Genomic DNA, 20,055 nt, shown 5'->3' with positions numbered 1-20,055 from the left:
TGACGACTCCCGATCGTCTTCATGTCCTTCGTGTGTCTGTAAATGGTTTCCAGGATTAGTTGCCTTGAAGCGATGGAGCATTCCTTGGAGGGATGGAGCATTCCTTCTTGGGGATGGAGGTGAGGCTGACTGGCCTGTAGTTCTGTGGACTTTCCTTTTTGCCCTTAAATGTGTATATTAAATGGTAGTCAAACACTGGAATAGGTTGCCCAGAGAGGTTGTGTATTCTCCAGCTGTGAAGATATTCAAAACCCAACTGGACATGGTCCTGGCCAACCTGCTCCAGCTGACCCTGCTGGACCAGGGGGGTTGGACTGAGTGATCTCCAGAGGTCACTTCCAACTCAGTGATTCTGTGATTTGCTTAAACAACCCCTTTAGTTAGTTGCAGCAGCTCTTAAATATAGATCTTATGAAACATTAAGTATAGATGTACTTCATTAATATTTCAGCAGCTGTCTTCATTATCAGATAAATATGATTCAGAAACACAATGAATTGTTATCACATAAACATGATTCATAAACACAATGAATTAAGTGTGGAAGAATGAGCATTAAAAGTGTTCAATGTCTTCTCAGCTATCTTTCTGCGTTTATGACATCTGTCCACTGCATGGCTTCACATGGCCTTTACCCCAAAGAGATTCCAGCTAAAATACATAACAAGTCCAAAAGAGATATGTAAAAAAGCATAAGACATCAATGCAACAGTATTTGCTACCACATGATGTATATGCAACTGTATGGTACCTGCATACCAGCAGCTTACTAAATGTGAACTCTTCTCACAGGCATCATGATGGAGATACGCAAGGAGCTCATCTAAGTCAGAGAGGCAGAATGAGAAAAAGTACCAAGGGGCTTGCTTGGAAATTTAACAGCTTGAAAATGGCATCTAGCGTTCAACACCTCAGTGGTGAATGAAAGATGAGGAGGAGAATGGAAGAAGCCTTTCAAATAGAAGATGAGGCAGCTTATATTTGATCCAGTAGACAAAGGGGACTCTCAACTTCACAGCATGTGCACTGAAAGGCCTTTTGTTTCCTGCCAAATCATTTAAAAGTTCAGGTAGGGGGCCACTGCATGGGTGAATGACCTGGATTCCTGAGAGAAAAGGGAGGGAGAGACAAGGGGCGGTAGTCCCTTTGCTTCCCTATGCTCTGCATTAGCATTTTTCTGTGCAATGCTGATTTCATGCCATGTGGCAGAGGCAAGGCTGTATATTCTTCCCTGTCCCTTTACCTTAATACTTGTCTATTAGAGTATACGCTTTCCAGAATAGGGCCTACATCTTCATAAACTTCTACTCTGTGCTTAGCACAGTGCTTCCCAGCACGGACGGAAGTCTGCCAGTGCTGCTGTGATGGGTACAACTACTGGATCACAGCTCACCATCGCTTCTTGTAGCCAGTGGTTGTCCAATCCCAAGAGTAAAGCTCTTCGGTTCTGTATGTGTTGATTTGAACGTGTTCATAAGGCTTGGAAGAGGGGACTAGCAGGACAAAACGAGCCGACCACACATTGACACAGCAGCACAGAGCAGCACTGATGGGTTTTGTCACTGGTGAAGGCAGCAAGCCCTGCTAGAAAGCCGGTGTGACGTCTTCAACTGGATGTCGCAGAATAGTCAGAACCACAACAGAAGTCACCCCGGAGTGAATGATTTGAAATGTCTGGGAATTTTACCCTGGTAAACTGCCAGATTCGGCATGTGTGCACAACAAATGTAAGAGGCAACTGAGAGAGACAGATCCTTTTTGATGCAGCCATGGACCTGCTGTTGCAGTGGCCCACTGCTTTTCAGTGATGTATCTTGTTTCTAAAAGGACCAACTTCTTCTCCTGCCTATCTTTGTCCAGCTAAAATGCATTCATTGACGTGCATATTTATTCATGTATTCATTCACTCCTATCTCTACGATGTCAGCTTCCCCAACAGGCATTTCTTCTCTGTTTGTTAACTCTTTACACACTGCCAAATGGGACAGGAGCTCTCTACAGCAGCTGTCTTTGTTTATCTGCTAGTGTACTACTTAGTACCAGAGGATTTAATCTCTTCTTTGAACCTTTCATCATAATGTAAGAGAATAAAGCAATAATATTTATACTCTTTTATCACTGCCAACAGCTTTGTGGCAAAAAAGGGTCTTTTTAATAACATGCACTTTTTTGTAGAGTGGGTCTTATGAAATATGTCCTTGTCATTTTTCTGGGACCATTCAGCAGCAGATGCCAGACAGGTTAATCATTATCATTTATTTGTGCAGAAAAGGTCATAAAAGTTGTCTGCAGTAGAAAGCACACACTCCTTGTCGCCAAAAAGCAGATGCTGCATGAAAAGAGGCTGGAGAAGCCACCTGCTCACCTTGATGTGATGCTTCTGCTTTCAGGCTAGAATATCCACTCCTAGGAGTCAGGAGAAAATTTAGCCACATTGCCCTGTTCTGTCCTTCCCCACTCTGGTGCAACGGCTAAGGAGGGTGTTAATTTTGGACAGTCATCACTGAATTTTGTGATCTGACCTTTTATTCACCAAGGGTAGGACAGCCCGTCATGCCCATGTAAGCCACGGCAGAACAAGCCTCAGGAAAAGACAGCAAGATAAAACCTCTGAACGTAATCCTAGCCTTCAAAGCTACTGGGCCTCCTTGTCCTTTAATAAATCTTTAACTCAAAGCCAGCAGTGTGTTTCCACTTTGTAAACGTTAACTTTCAGGTCAAAGGGAACATAGATGTGCATGGGTTAATCACACGCTATTTCACTTCATGCTCCTTCTCCTAGTCAAAAGAAATGACTGAATGTGAGTTGGATTGCCCATGCAGCCCAGACTTTTGTTAGGTTGATCTAGTCAAGAAAGAGCGTGTGTTTTTATTTATGAGCTTGTCTTGTATTCCACATCTTTTTGAGAGAAGTCCGTGGTCGTATGCTGAGAAGGAATTTCCCTGTGCAATTTCAGTAGGTATGGAACCAGAGTTTCTGTGCACTGACTGATAAGCCCAAGGGGCACAACAAGCTGCATCTCAGTGATGTAATGCCAAAGCAGGAAAAAGAAAACACATTTCTGTACTTAATAGTATTTGCAACAGGGGTTGGCTAAGCAGCTAAACTGCCAAAATCTAGATTTCTCAGTCTCTTTGCTGCCACAGATAGCTCTGATCATCTAAACCAACTTCTTTACAAACATACTGGGGTACTTTTCCTCAAAGCTGTTTTAAAGCACATCTTTCAGAAAACTACTAATTCTACCCTGAAAAACCCCAAACAATGACAAATCTGCTTTCTTCCATTAGCCATTTCAGGCATCATCACTCTCACTCTTAGGGAGCTACATCTAATTTCAAGATCTCTTTAGACTTAAGTCCTGAGAATCACGGTTTATTGCAGCTTTGCCTGCACAATTGGAAAGCCCTTACGCTGCTCATATACCCACGGTTAGTGATAAAGACTCTTCTTAACTTCTTCATTGGGTATTCTTCTCATGTATCATAAAGAAACATTTTCCCGATTTACTGATCAGGTGTTAGAATAAACCCACAGTAGCGCAAGTGGATAATACTAAGAACAATACTTTTGGCTACATCATCAGGCCCTCACTAGGTAGGAGAGCTTTGCAGTTGATTGGACATTTGAAATTAAAGAGGACTGGGACTGATTTTGTTCTCCTTCCCCTCTCCTACCTGACACCTACCTCATGTTTTTTTCCAAAACCAGTGTCTGTCTGAGGAACTAATGCACAGTGCTACAACAAAGAACACCCTAAGGAAAGCTTTACCTCTGAGCACTTTTTGGTAACTTGCCAGCCAGTGACAGGTTCATCAATAATGATAATGGCTTTTTGTCAAAGAAAACTAGTGCACTAAGCCACAGACTTGCTCAACCCTATAAAGGAATCAAAGTAACCGGCGTCCTCGTAAGGAAAGTGAGACAGGAACATTACTTCTAATGGGAAGAGCTGACTAACAAAAGAAATAGAAGGATTAAGCTCCCTTTGCTGAAAAGCAGAAGCAGGTTTTTGATCAGTAAACTCTGTCACTTCCTTATCAACTGAGAAACGAGGATTCAAGCCCTCACTTCACTATACCTCACAGAAAAATCTATTGACTGCACGCTACGACAAGCAGTTCATATCTCATTTGTGACAAATGGAGCATATTGCAGCTGCCTCTGCAAATATTATTATCAATAAGAAAAATTTGTATTAAGGTTGCACCCAAAACCCCGTTACTGGATAGGTTTCACACGCTTAAAGCCAGTGGCACCTTTGCTACAGATCGCTGCAAGGAGCAGGCAAACCTGCTCCTACGAGAACAAAAACATATACTCAAGAATTTAAGGTTACCGTACCCATGGGTTTCTTACTTTTCTGCACGGAAATCAAGAGGGGCAGATTTGGGGGATTTTCCTTATTTAGGACATATTCATGCTTCTGACTATCCCCTCAGTCATCAAACTGGTCATAAATCAACCAGAAAGCTCTGCTGAGCCCCTTGGGAAGAGGGGAAGCTCGCTGTTTATTTGCTATACATTTCACCTGTGTGCGCATGGGAAGTCTAACAGATCTCGAATGTACCTGCATGAGCCATCCTCACTGACCACCTGATACACAGCATCTGGGCATGTATTTCTGCCTGGGAAATAACATGGAGAGATTGAGTAGCTCCAGTTTAAAGGAACTGGGTAAAAGTGCTTTGATGTGAAATGTGTGTGCCTGTGACAGAGACCAGAGAGACAGACAGAAGGAGAAGGAGAGATGTAGGAGAACAGAGAGACAGAGACATGCAGAGAGAGGCAAACAGAGAGACAGAGAGAGAAATCAAGTAGTACCGTAAGAGAGACAAAGCATGGTGGAGAGAAATAGAGAGAAAACACGGGAAGAAAGGGGAAACCAGAGGGCAGAGTGGGGGGAGCACAAAGAGAGGGGTCTTTGTGACCCCCGGTGACACAGAGGCATCAGACAGGTGAGACATGGGAAGTGAGGAGAGAAAGGGGGATAGAAATTGGCAGAAAGGGAGCTGGAGGGACAGAGAAAGGGGGACATGGGTGGACACAGGCAAGACAGACAGAAGGGTCACACAGGGCTTGGAGGGAGCAGAGAAAAGAAAGGTGAGCCACACAGACAGAGGAGTGAAGTGTGGCACAGAGAAAGTGTTTGATGCCACAGCCCCAAAATTGGAGGTGAATCTTTTCTGGGTAGCCAAAACAGGTGAGGGGCAAACAGCAATGCAGCTGACTGGCTGCTCATGTACTCCTGGTTCTGACGAGAAGCTAGCACTTGCTTTAAAAAGAAATGTAACATCATCAACATACACGACTCCATTACACATCACCTTGTCCTAAGAGGAAAAATTATACATAATTGTGGTTACCTGCTGAGATCTAAACAAATAAGATCTGGACTGGAGACCTATTTGCGTTAAAATAGCTAAGATGTTGGATTCACAACGTTACATTAACACAGGTATAAGACAACCACTACATTCAAGCCTGTGATCCAAAAAACAGGGCTTGGCTGGACAATGAATATTTGGGAGAAAGATCAGCACAGGTTTTTTTAGTGACAATTTAAAACTGATGTTCAGACATTTTGAGATAGAAGTAAAGCAGAAGCACGGAAGGGATGGGGCAGTGAGTAAGGATAAAGTCAATGAAAAGAACTGGGATGGTCATAGCCCATTGCCTGCTGGATCCTGACATTTCATATACACCACAGCAGGTGTGAGATATTCTTGCTCTGTACACGAAAACAATACAGGTACAACCAAGGTATGGTGCTAAACTGGTGGCACTTGCGTATGGAGCCACTATCTCTGATTAAACTAAAAAGAAAGATTCACCTAATCCCAGACTACACCTAGTCAGCAGGTTAATGGTACCTGCAACAGCTTCTGCCAGTTCCCATGGTTTGTCTTATTTATAATTATCAGTCCATTCTGCCTCTGCATTAGATTTAGGAAAACAGAAGCTACTACTCCAAAGAAAAATTGTATAGAGCTATTTCAAGAGAGCTACAGTGTGTGCCAGTCATGTAAATGTGAAAACTACAGAACAGGGATACTGCAATTATCCAAACCCCAAGCATGGAAAAACCATGACATTTCAGGATTATGTTTAAACATAACTTGAATATGCTAATATCCTTAACTTGGCCCTGATGAAATACTAAAAGAAGGAAAGTAGGTAAAATACGTAGAAAAACCCACACAGGTGTTTTACAAAGCAATCTACTCTAATCAGGGAACACAAATGCTAAAGCACTATAATCCTGGTCAGATTGGTCTGCAACCATTTTTCAGGGCTACTGATGGAGAACAGCACAGAAATTTAGCCTTTAACCTTTAGAATTATAACCAAATGACAGTTACCTAAAGCATTTCAGTGCATTAAAACTAACTATTGAAGTTAAATCATTTGTTTATGTTGGACAGAGTCAAGGTTGGTGACAAAATATTGTGACAACACAAAACTTGGAACAACTCTGGTACTCATTTTCTTCAAGTTAAACATCCAGACTAAAATAAAAAAGAGTAAACTCTTTAATTCCCAATGTATTGAAAGCACTACAATTTGATAAATAGATACATCGGAGCCTTGCCTCCAGGGAAGCCTCCTTCACTTTGCAGATGGGACAGTAAGACTGACCACGAAGTCACTTGTCAGACCACACAGCAAGTCAATTCAAGAGTGGATGGAGATATCCTGGGAGAAGTTTTATGGCTTACAGCTGGATGATTGAGCCCAGACAGACTTAGCTGAGCTTAGAGCAGGAGCCACAGCCTCAAGCAAACTTCTCTTTCAATCCGCTAACCTTCTACCGCTTGCCCACGTGCTCTACTTTTCCTATCTTGTTCCCCTCCTGTCACAACACTATCTTTTTCTAATTTGCTCCTAAATCCTGATTGTCATCACCTTCAGTCTTACCGATGCATAGGAACTATGCGTTCTCTCCTCTTCCTGGAGTGTGAACTGACCTTCACAAGATTTCTCATATGAAGTCATTTGTTCTTTGTGGAGCCTCAGGAGTGAAATGCACAAATACAGGTAAGCTGCGACTAGGGCTTAGGTCACCCTACAGCATGCTGAGCAGCGTTCCTTTTCTGATTAATTAAAGCGGTCAACTTAGGATAGTTGCTTCCTCCAAATCAAAGAAAGATCTGTACAACCATTGCTTCATACAGCACCTTAAGCTAAATGGCCTCCCTTACTCTACAACACTTCCAATTCTCCTAAAGAAGCCATCGGGTGAAGGAAGAAATAGCCCTAGAAAAAGCCCTTGCTTATTCCGCTCTGCAGTTCCTTGGTAACTGGAGGGAAGCCAGATCTGATTACCCTAAGACAGCATCTGACCTTGAGAAAATACTTCCAGCTTTCGTTGTCAAAGGAGCAGAGAGAGACATTGGTGGTGTCACGAGCTGCATACCAGACATGGGTTATCTGCTATGAGTTTTTCGGTACCTTATTTTCCCTGGTCATAAAGTAAATGTAAACTAATAACCTATTTCATACAGGCATCTAAAAAACTCACTGCACTCATGCTTGCAAATGCTCCAAGACCTTTCTGGAAATGGTCTAAGGAAAAGCAAAGTAACCATATTTTTAATAAGTTTGACTGGTGCACCTAGCTGTCATTTTTGTGCCTGATTAGTGGCAATAGGCAGTTTTCCATTCATTTCCAAGCAGCTGCTAGAGAAAAGCTGCAGGCAGATGTAATCTGGAGACTGCAGAACTCTGCTCGCTGTCAATTTCACACCAGCATTTTACTTTTTTCTATCCCCATTTATTATTAATCTCTATTTATAGCTAACTCGAGCTCTTAGTTAGCCTTTGCCAGAGGCTCAACCATTAGAGGTAACTGCGAGGAAGGAGGGGAAAGAAGAACCTGCCATAAATCAGGCTTTTACCACTCCATGTAACCATGGGGAGGTGAGAAACCGTGGAAAGCTTGGGCTATTTAGGAAAACAACAGCTTGCACAGTACATCAGACCAGGTCAAGTCTCCTTTATCCTTAGTTCTAAATATGAAAAGGAAACATCCCTATCACAGAATTTTCCTTCTAATCATGCTCAGTTCCTACTTTTTACAAGGCTTTATATCCCTTTTAAATTTCTGTCCATTCTAATTCAGACGATGTTCTTACATTTCATGTTTTCTGAATCCGCTAAGCTCTCAGGCACCGTAAGACCATGTCACATTTGTTCCAAATAAGCACTGTATAAAACCATACTTTTTCCATCAGCTTTCAATGCATTGCCTTTTAATTTAATATTAAGAACAAGACCACACTCAGTTCTGAAAACATAAACAGGAGTACCTGATTTACTTTGAACTCTCCAAAGTAAACAATTTTAATTTAAGCAGCAGAATTAATACCACTTGTTTTCTACTTATGATTTTCTTTTTAAGGCTTCAAATCTTTTTTCAACTCTTGCCTATTTCTTTTATTCTTTTTGAATAGGGCTGAACAGTGTGTTCCAGGTGAGACAACACCATTCATTTAATGAAGGCATTCTATTATTTTCCAGACTATTCCTTACCCATCCTTACATTTTGCTCACTTGTTTTGTTCTCTTTACTGTAAATGAGAAGCCCACTCAGTGTCATCTTTCCTTGAGAGATAAGATGAATGTAATTCATTGCAAAGACTGTCCATAAGTTTTCCAAAATGGAGACAAAGGTGTCACATATACGTGCTGTGTATGATAAAGTTTCCCACAGCAGTGTGAGAGGCATTCAATTTATTGCACACTTTCCCCAAATGTTCCCATATATCCAGACAGCCTGCAATCCTAAGAAACACTCTCGGCTTCAGATTAGATTTTTTGAAAATCTTCGCCAAGTCTTTTCCAGCAAAAGTAGCTTCAGCAGTCTACCTGGCCAAAGCGTAATATCATTTTACTCTGCTTGACGTAAGCATTATTGTCTTTAAGCATCCAGTTGGAATGGGAATGTCGTTAGGAACTCGGAGAAGTCATCTTCCATTTCTTCAGTATTCAATCATAATGAAGGCTCTTCAGTGTTCCCCCTCCAAACCTTTTCCTTTCAGAGAAGCCAGGAATCTAGAGACAGAAAAGGTAAGTCGTCATGTCAGAATCAGCATAAGCTCCCTCTAGCCCACATTCGAGTGCCTGTTACCAAGCCAAGTGCAACAATGCCTTCCTCTTCCACGCTGTCTCCCGAATCAGGACTAAAATGCTTCAAGCTTACTGCTAGAGGAGCACCATCAAGTAAACAAGATGCAAAGCTTGAGTATGGCTCATTTGTTCTATGGAGCTCCTTAAGGCTTTTTGGCAAAGGTTACAATGAAACTTCTTAACTTCTTGGGCAAATCCTAAACCAGTTAATTATAGATTTCAAAGTCCGTATTTCCCCCCAGATTCAAATGCATATAAGAATTTCTCCACCATTCATTTTTAAAACTATTAAATAGTATTACCAACTTCTGTAAAACAGCTGTTGAGACTTTATGCAGCACTTCACTGGTAGTTGAAAGTACAGTTTTATCAATTGCTGAAAGCTTTAAGAAAACCATCAGAATAGAAATGGCTGCAACAATACAAAGGATTAGCACTCCTGCTTTTGCAGCCAATCTGTAGACACTGCTTACACCCTGACAATGAGTGTTTACAAAGAAAATCTACTTGAAACCATCAGAAGCTTCTCTGGCTTAAGGGTATTTCAAACAGATTTGCAATCCAATGCACCTGTGAATCCCCCAAAAGAAAGAAATGCACTGCTTTCTAATACTGTATAAGATGTCTGTCCTATCGGTGGCATCATAAAACTATTTGATTACAGTCCAGAATAACTTTTAGATATCTAACTACATACAAGCAGAAACAGCAGACCCAGTAAACACATCCTGCCAAAACAATTCCACACTCTTACAGGAAATACAGTATATTAAAAAGGAAGGTGTCAACCAAGCACTACAAATCACGCCAGGAGAACATAGGCATGTATGGATGGCATGGGACGAAAATGTCATTTACAATACAAAGTAGATTGCTTAGGTTACACACTTCAGTGCTAAACTGAGAAAGCTAAAGAGCTTACCCAAAATAAAAATCCACTAAAAAACCCACAATTTAAATTTAGTTAGGGCTTTCAGGCCCCAAATTCAAACAGATATGCAAGGTATTCATTCAGGAATTATTTTGTTCATCTCTGAAAAGCAATCATCTCTAAGGGAAAAATCAGGCAGATTTTGCACAAAGGTTCGTCTCATCAAAACTGCTTTGGGAATTCAAAAAGGAAAAATGCAATCATTAAAACTAAAAAGTAGCAGGACACCATAGCTAAAAACTTATCTGCTTCAGCATTTTTTGTATCAAAGTCTAATTAAGAGTAATAATTATTTATTTATCAGAGATCTGATCGAAGTCATAGCTACCAACAATTTCAAACTTATCATTCTTTTCATCCTGAAGAAGTCTGTAATAGAAATACCTCAAAACACGAGTGATCGAAGAGACCTATTGTAGAAAACCCACAAACACATTTGTAAGATTTACATTAAGTAGATAATTTCAAATAATAACATTAAGAGGTTATAATGAAATCTCCAATTCCCATTTGGATTTTGTCTCTTTAAATACAACTGTTCACTACTTAAGATTTGTTTTAAGCTTTTGAGCTGTTTTCAGTGAGGCAGATGAAAGTAGTCATCAGAAGGCTGTAATCTTTGGCACGCAGCCATAAGAAATATAAAGTTAATCCCTGGCTAGCCACTAAAAATGATCAAATAAGAAAAATAAAAATCTTACATCATGCATTAAAGACAACCAGCACACAAGCAGATTTCTGCATTAAGCTATTATCCCCATGAAGGGGAGACTTCCGATCACTAGAGTGTGGGGGGGAGGGGAGAGGGAAGGAAAAAAGGCATCATGCAGAACTGAAAGAGGAAAAAGCAAATTTATTTTTAAAAGGCATAAAAACACGCTCAAAGAAAGTAAACATTTCATAATTTGTGACTATTTTTTTCCCCACACTCCCTAAGGGGCTTTCAGCACAGCTACATCTAACGATACATTTGATTGTATTTCAGTGGTGCTATTCACAGGAATTTGCAAACACCTCACAGATATATGAGGTAAATGGAACCTCGCTAATCTCCGCATAGTAGACTGCACATGGGAAGGTCGGGGGCACAAAAAGTTGAAGTGGCCTTCCCAAACCAGGGAAGTCATTTTTCTAGTTCTTCACCAACTGTACTAAAAACAGTTAATTCATCATTTAGGAATGAATTACAAGCTGGTATCATACTGCTGTTTTCCTTGTGGCTCCACTGGTTCTATGAAAACTACCTGTACAAAACATGAAATGCTAGTCCCAGCTGTGCAAAAAAAGCCTTTTCATTGACCTTCGGGACAGCATCTCTGGCCTAAATCTGCAACCAAGCAGCCCGAAGCTGACAGAACTGAAAGAGATCATATTTGCCCATTTTATCTCACTCTTGCAACTTCTACTATGTTAGCACACTTAATTATTTCACTGCCAATCACATTACAGACAAACACTTCAGCTGACAAGAGTCAGCCATTTTTCTATCCAAAACAGCTGTGCTCCCACAGATTTAAAAACTCAATTATCAGCACAGATATTCATTTAAATCACATGAAGCCCATGTTTTAAAGAGGACTCTGTCAGCAGTTCACATTACACACAGAGAAACGAAAAAAAAAAAAAGGAGGAAAAATGACAAACCTGATTGCCATCTCTTAAGAAGTATCTCTTCTCTATGACCTGGGAAAAACAGAGAATGATCTTAGCTGGCACAGCATATGCATAATCTCAGATTCCAATCAACACGTCACACATGAGCACTGAAACTCACTGCTAACTGGGACAAGATCTGAATCCATGTCCCCTGCTCCAGGTCTACTGCTTTAAGTGCAAAGCTCTATTACACATAGAAGGAGTTGCCACCTCCAGCCATTCTTAGTAAAGCTGTGTTATCCTCAACTTCTGCACAACTAATTTAGTTAGTCCTCTTTAGTAATGGAGGTGATGGTTTGGGTGTCTCCTTACTGCATCAGAGTCAGTCGTTCCCACGCTTCCATGCAGGCACAGCAGTTCTGAGCACTAGCAAAGCCTCATTCTGCAAGTGCATAACCATGCCAGTGGTTCCGAGTAGCCCCTGGGCATAGGTGATGCTCCAGAAGAGGTAGCCTGACTCGCTCTCTGAGAATGATGCACAAACTGTCTGTGCTGAAGGATACCTATGGAGGCAGTACCATCAATCCAAGAATCAAAAAGTGATTTGTATCACCCTATACAATCTACACCCTCCTCCAAAGAAAATACAGGCCAGATTTCCTCTAAAGCATAATCTGTTACAGGACGTGATCTGCTCCACTATGATCTCTTTGTCCAGGGGATGTTTCAACCAGAGCATTCCTTCTGTCATTTTCACAGTAGGCCTTGATGCTCTCTTGTGCAGGAAGAGAGAGTAATATGCCAAATTTCTTAATTCCTAAGGTTTGCTTCAACCAGGAGCAATAGAGCTAACCATAGTCTTGTAACTCCCCACATTACCACCTTAGCACACTGCAAACCCTCCGGCCTCCCAAAGGATTCCAAAAGCATATGTATAGCGTCTTTGCACATTTGTGAGTTCTTTTTCATCGGTCTATGCAGATCAAGAATCAAACCTTCACGCAGATCAGCTATTTTCTGGAGGTTTACAAAAGCAGACCAATCTTTGGCCTCCCCACACCTGGCTTGAACCAACTCAAAAAATGGAACGTGAAAGGAGCAGCTAACTGTTGTTCCATGTTCACATCACAGACAGTGTTCAATACATAGAACAACAAAACATAATTTAATTGACTTGACTTACCTTATCAAAAAACCTGCTTAGCTTGACAGCGTTGGATGAACCTGCAGCCAGGTAACGAGGATTGGTGCAATCCTAGAACACAGAAAAGACAACAACAAACCAAGCACAAGGAAATCAACGCAAGGAAGCCATACACACGGAAATCAACATACCCTTTCCCCTGACACATGCACATCCAATCAGCTAGGGAAAACACTGTATATCTGCTGATTTCTGCTCCACAGTCATTGGAGGGAAAAGGCCAACTTCTGTTCTGTGAATCAACTGGAGAATTCTAAGTGCTCCCCTATGCACTCCATGTGTTCCTTCTGCCACCAGCTATAAAGTCAGCTAATAATTTGTACAGGCTACACATGAGATTGTGCATGCGTGTGTATGCATGTGTGTGTACATATAAGCATTCACACATGTATATTTTTATACACATATATACACATTATACATACATATATACAAATAAAGTGATCTTGATGTTTCATTCAAAGATAGTCTGTGTCAGAACTAAGAACAGAGAAGAGAAAAATCAACCCCCAACCATCAATTCTAAGCTTCAGTGACCTTATCTAACACCCCCTATATCTCCCTATAGTGAAACAAAGACGATCTTTTCATCAAGCGAGGGGGACGGCCAATCGAAATGTGCGTGACTCCAGCATTACTGAGAAAATCTCCAAAAGCCCGACTTTTGTAACAACATCTTTACTTACTAAAAATCGGAATCACTCCCATATAAAAGAAAAACAACACTGGTGATAACTAACCAAGGATACTAACCAAATTTATCTCTTCAGCATTGAAATCCTCAGCCAAGAAAGCTGTTCTGGTCAAAACTTCATTCCGCTTAGTTTCTGGGATTTGATCCAGCTTAGTTCCTATTACCAGCAGTGGAATCTGGTTATCAGCAAACTGGTCACGGTCATAGTCACTGATGAGGGAAACAAATACAATTCTGAATGAAGTGATGGTCATGTAAGTGGGCACAGGGGTGCCATCAGCTCCCTGTCCCTTTCAAATAACGGTCATTTTTATCAAGGGTCGTTATTTATCTAAGTGAGAATGTGCTGTATCTGTAAATTAAGGAAGGGCTTCTGCATCTAAGTCACTACATAGGGATTGAAAGGAAAGAGAAAAGAAACCACGATGAACCGCATCGGCATAGATGAACCGCAGAAGAAATGCTAACACAAGCAGGAAAGAAACAGGAATTCCAGTATTGTACCAAGTGTATGCAGCCACCAGAGACAGATCAGGGAGCTGGCATCTCTGAACATCTAAAGTTCCTACTTTTTAAGGAGGGACAATGAAATAAATTGCAACTGTGAAACACTACCCCTTTCCACCTTAGATCAATGAGGGTTGCAATAACAATTCTGTGGTGGCAAGTTACTAATTCTTCTACATTCAAGTAAAGGTAGCCACTACAAGTTGAATTCCAACAAGTTTTGATTCAGATATGAATAATAATCAAAGATAGCCTTTATAAAATAAATAATATTGCAATTAAATGTCATCACAAATCCAAGCTCCAATCATTCCCCTCACACTTGTCTTTCACTTTTACCTGAACCAAGATTTCTAGAAAGTAATTTTACAACCAACAGCAACAACTTGACTAAGCAATTGCTAGTGGCTGAGCATCTGTCCTGACAGAAGGTAAGCTTTTGGAAATTAAAACAATTGTGAAGAACCTGTATGTGGAAAAACTGGAGAAATTTGCAGTTTATATAGTGCAAGCCCTCTTTCTCTTCTCTCATGTTTCTACAGAAACACCTGTGTACCAGCACAGGCAGATAAACAACTGATACTCTTCCCACAAAAAGCTACCCCTTATATTGCTTCCCTGATCATGTGTGAGGTTTATCAATGATGTTAAAACCTCGACTACATGTATAACAGGAGCACAGAGATACAGGAGGAAACACTTGACAAGATGTTGGAAAGCTAATTATGAACAGGTTGTTTAAGCAGAGTTTTCTAAGCTCTTTTTTAGCCACACTCCTGAAATAATTCCCCCACCGCCCAAACCAAAAAAATAATTAAGTGAACTTCCTCAGTCTTGGTGCATTGAGGGAAAGCCTTTTGGATCAGAGACATGCCATCCCATGATACTTCCTGTACAAGGGCTTTGCACGTGTCAGTACAGAGACACAAGTCTCCAGGTATCAGGGACTGGACCCACTCTCACAGAGGCCTCAGACAAATGAAGGACGCAGTCAACATCTTTTTCCTTAAAGCAAGGTCTCTGCCATACAGTTTGGGAATCTACTGGCAGAATGGCCTGATCAGCAGTGTAAAACAAAAAGAACAGCAATTTTCTTTGATACCCCCCATTTTTTTCTTTTCTCTTAAAAGTCTAGCCACATCTAATTTCATGTGGACTTCAAGCAGCCTTAGGGATGAACAAAGACTTCCATAACAGCTTGGAATTATTGTGTCTTAACCCTGCATGCATGTTTTTCACTCACCCATTTGTTACGAGAACTCCTGTTGGAGCGACATCTCTGTTGAGTGCTTCCAAAGACCAGCGATACAAATTCTGGGATGATTTCTTGTTGGTTAAGTCATGCACTAAAATTATCCCTAAAGTGAAAGAGAAGGCAGCAAGACGCAATTTAATGATATGAATGTATTTTTCCTTATCTTACCAAAATGACATCTGCAGGTTCCCAGATATCTGAGAATGAAGAAAGGGAAATGTAATCGGTTCAGTTACAGTGAATGAATAAAGCTGAAAATATCAGGATGCAACAGGTTTTTTAAAGCTGCTTATCAGGAATTGGATAAGAGCTAAGAGAAAAATCTCATGAAAGGAGGAAACAAACAGCCACCTCAGGGTTTAATCTGCAAGAGGCTTGCATGCATTCCCTGATTCTTCCCTGTCTAGTCTAATGATGCTGAAACTCTGTGTTACTGCAGCAGAGAATTTAGCCTTTCTCTGTTTTACCTAATTGGTAAACATAACTATCTTTTTGTCACGCCATCTAAGAAGTCAAAAGGCTGTTTCTTTGTTTCAAAGAGTTTAGAGAGCACTATTGCTTTCCTGCATTTTCAAGAACTAATGCTACATACTTGGGGAGGTATCCAAAGGGGAAACAGATTCCGATAAACTTTCACAGTCCATCAAATGGCTGGTAGAAACATGAATTAACAAGATTTCATGTATTTAAGATTAAGCTTCTAGCATTTTTGATTACCATGATCCTTCAAAATGTAAATTCTGAGATAGAAAAACAGCCAGCCAAACTTCCTAGCTGTGCTATTAACAGACACCCACTTCTGATAACCACACTTCCTAACTCAATTACCAACTCCTGCTAGCAAATATCTTCTATTTATTCACACCTTCTGCAACCTGTGGAACGTTCCCGCTTCCTCCAGACTTCAAACCATCAAGAATTCAAGGACAAAATGGAATTATACCCCTTATTTTCATCAGCATTCATTCTTAACACACTTCACAGCCCACAGGTGGAGAAAACTTATTAATTTAATCTTTCACCTTAACTCCCAAAGGTGCCACCCACTGTACACACTACGAACAAACGACATTTCCACAAATATTCTCCACTACCCCACACAACTGTGCACAGACTCTCCTATGAGAGTTCCCAGCATATCACAACCATAGCCCCATTTCAAAGCATTTATCTCAGTAACAGCATAAAAAGGCAACTCAACTGCGTGTCCACCCCCAGCGTAGGGAGAAAAAGCCTGATACAACATAACTTGGCCTACAGCAACAGATTCAGAGGCTGTGTAATCTGTGGGAAACACTCTCCACCTCCAGACACTCTTCCTCGGTTATGTTTTTGATTGGTCAGTTCCCTTATCTGCTTCATTGAAAACCTACACAGTTAGTTGCACCAGCAGAAAAAGACTATGTCAACATCAAAAAAGGGCAGGTGGGACCAATGACTATTCAAGGAAATGTTCCTCCCCCATTAAGGTCTGCAAGCCACAGCCTTACTGCCTAGTCACTGTCCTAGACTATCACAGTCAACACACCAGATACAGGGACACCAAAGCAGAAGATCTGCAGTCAAACCAAAAGCAAACCGTACCTAACCTTGTCAACAGCCAAGTGTCACTGACACATTGCACAGATGCTGCCACAACCACGCATTAACTGCCTTCTGATCTCAGGTTTTCAGACCACTGCAAGGCCAGAAAGCACAAGCAGTCAGGCAGAAGGAATCCATTCATCGTCTCTTCTTAAATCAGGTCAAACAGAGGCAATTTGTGAGACAAGCTGTAATGAAGGAATTAATCTAATGAAAGAAATGAGAGTCAAGGCTAACTACCAAAGTCAACAGTTTTCATATGCGAGCTGCCTAATAATATCTTTTGGGCAGTGGAGATAAATAACTCTATTTTAATAACGTCATCAATTATAATTCAGACACGTAAGTTCAAGATCTCATCTCCTAATGGGCCGTTCTAGGATATTTCCAAGTCTGACCCACACTCATTGGCATACTGTGGCTTTGGTGTCAAAAAGAAATACATTTTTTTTCATACACCAAAGAGGCTTGCTTTGAGGGCACAACTCAACTCACGTCTTATTTACAGATGTCTGGTTAACAATATAAGCAAGAGGTACCTACACACAGTTTTCCTCCTGGGAAAGCAGGAAGAAATAACGAGTTAAATAATCACAGAGCAAAAATGTTTATTGTATGGCTAAACACATTATTGAAAGACCCTCAAATGACTGGGAACAAGAAATGAAAATCAAACAGAACATTTGAGACAGATTTTCAGAAGCAGTTGTTTATCTGGTATACATCTATTTTTAGTGAACTACCCTTGGATGCCAAAAAGTAACAACTGAAATACTGCATTATTAAGTTTATAATCCTTATTTGCTCTTATTACTGGTACAGATGAACTACTAGGCCTTTTAAGTCAGTATCTCAACAGAAGGCATAAAATACTACTTTCTATCTACAGCAAGTTGCAAGATTCAATTATTAAAAATAACTTGGCAAATTAAATGAGCAGAGGCAAGATGGTTATCAGCATATTGCAATTTTATGGGAGAACAGTTCAAATTTGCCAGGGTAGCATATAACTATGAAAGTTCATATAAATTCAAATAATTAATTCCCTGCTGTAGGTTTTGGAACCGAACAGACAAGAAAATATAAATCATATTTCTGCATGTATATCAGGCCTGCAAAGGTGAAGGCAACCTTTATGTCTGCAAGTGTAGCTGGAAGGGACCCCACTTTGCAACTTCAAAGACTCCCTGCTGCACCAGCTGCACAAGACTGAAGTGAAAGGCTGATGAAGCTCATCTGCACAGGTTTGCCTAAAACAGCTTTCCAGTTCAAAACTGAATCCATAAAGTTCTGCCTACAAATGGTACCAGGCTTTTTCCCTGTATAAATGTACTGGAATCAGAAAAGAGAACAATATAGCCCTCAGCCAGACTTAAAGGAATCGTGCCCCAGAACCAAGAGACAGCTCATAACAGAAACAGTGATAAAACCAGATTTACCCCAAGTAAACTTACCGTTCAGCAAGTTATAAAATACTGCTCGTGTGCTTTTCACACTAGTGGCACTACCCACTGAACCTCCAACATCCCACAGCTCAATGTAGTAGGTCTTCTCTTCTGGAGTCCCTTCTTTGTAGTCATGGATCTGATGAAAAATTCACATTATACATAACCACAGCACCAGCTCACAGGAATTAATCCACACAACACTTACACATTCAGCTGAAAGGATTGTTGTACTTGGATAAAAATTTGTCAGTTCTCATTTTCACACCATTTCAAATCTCTCAAGTAGAAGAGAGATGGAATGAGTCAAGCAGTGGATACCACAACTCTTACATGAAGCAGAGCTTGGTGAGTCAGCAGGGAGTACCCTTTCCACCTCAATATTAACAAAACTAATGCCTCGTGATGTGCTTAGAAATAACATGTTGCTAAAGCAGATGGAAAAAGTAAGGTCATGACTTCTTACAGTTGTTAAAACCCACATGGTAGTCCTGCAAGAATATTAACACAGGTGACCACATCAGATTCCAACCAACCACATCTTTTTCCTCTCCAAATTCTCATTGACATCTCAACTGAATTAATCAACCAACAATTTCTGCCCCAGGATCTGCCAGATAGTTTTGCTCCACAGTCACCTAGGATAGCCATGTTTCTTTCCCCAAATTTTGGAAATATATTTTAGCATTCTTTGAGATGAAACCCATAGATAGTAAGACAGAATCATAGGTTAGGATAGCATCTCAAGGAGAATACAGCAAAGAGCGATGAAGGAAGAAAGCATTTATCACCGCCCCATGAGGACTGTAGGTTGGACTGAAAAACTATTAGGTGAATATTACCATTCCTCTAACAGCAGGTCCTGCAATAAGCAGAGAGGAAGAGAAGCAACCCTATAGTCACGCTCAGTACCCTCAAATTAAACAAGCAAATTGGTTTTCCCCAGTATGTTTGGCTGACAATTTCGTTGTTTATTAAGTGTTTCTCAGGGAAGTGTGCTTTGAGTTCTGTGCCTTCTGCCTTAAACTGGCCGCTCCATGACTTGTAACACACCAGTGGCCACTGCAGTAAGGAGAGGCGCTACAAATGACAAGTACCTTGTCTGCTTCCGACAACCTTGTAGGGTCAAAACTTGCTCACACAAGTGCTTGGCTCATATGTAATACTATTTGCTTCAAAAGATTAAGCTCACAGCAAAACAAAACACTGCAACACACCCTCTTTCTGGGGTGGAAAGTAATGAAAAGAAGAAAAAAATGTCAAGGCCATTCCCTTCCCTTACACGTTAAGCTAGGGCTACCGAGAGGTCGGGCATGTCACCTACTCGAACATCCACCGAGCAGCCCACTGTCCAGGACGGGTTTCCCAATACCTGGTTTTGGCATAAGAGGTGAACAAGCGAAGATTTTCCGACACCTGGAAGTGCACACAGAGGACAACTACTGGGAGATCACACAAGGGCAGGTAAAAAGGCCAAGAGGTGACGGGCATAAGCACTAATTAAAGGCGGATGGTCCCGGCAGTAGCGGGTAACGGCCACCGGTCACTGCCCAACGGCCGGGGCAAAGGGGAAAGGGAAGCAAGGAGCAAAGCCCCAAGGACCAGCGGGGGCCCTCCACTCCTGGCCCAGGGGACACGACCGGAGACGGGCAGGGCAGGGCAGACTGCCGCCAGGCGCTTCCAGTCAGGCGGCGGGCGGGGTGGGCGGA

At 41.2% G+C, this 20,055-nt stretch overlaps 1 protein-coding gene across 1 annotated transcript; it reads right to left on the bottom strand.

The window, feature by feature from the left end:
- Nucleotides 1-8,240: 8,240 nt before the first annotated feature.
- On the bottom strand, nucleotides 8,241-19,785 carry RABL3 (RAB, member of RAS oncogene family-like 3; the record flags this gene model as incomplete). Its single annotated transcript, XM_009576494.1, has 7 exons — nucleotides 8,241-9,055; nucleotides 11,706-11,744; nucleotides 12,841-12,912; nucleotides 13,615-13,765; nucleotides 15,306-15,420; nucleotides 18,356-18,485; nucleotides 19,671-19,785. Coding segments are annotated over 7 exons (688 nt in total), but the record flags the coding sequence as incomplete, so codon positions are not given.
- Nucleotides 19,786-20,055: the final 270 nt, after the last annotated feature.

The sequence above is a fragment of the Fulmarus glacialis genome, unplaced genomic scaffold, assembly GCF_000690835.1.
Source record: "Fulmarus glacialis isolate BGI_N327 unplaced genomic scaffold, ASM69083v1 scaffold3914, whole genome shotgun sequence".
Taxonomy (NCBI): Eukaryota; Metazoa; Chordata; class Aves; order Procellariiformes; family Procellariidae; genus Fulmarus; species Fulmarus glacialis.
Note: the sequence above shows the minus strand (reverse complement) of the source record. Positions and strands in the feature narration are given on the sequence as shown.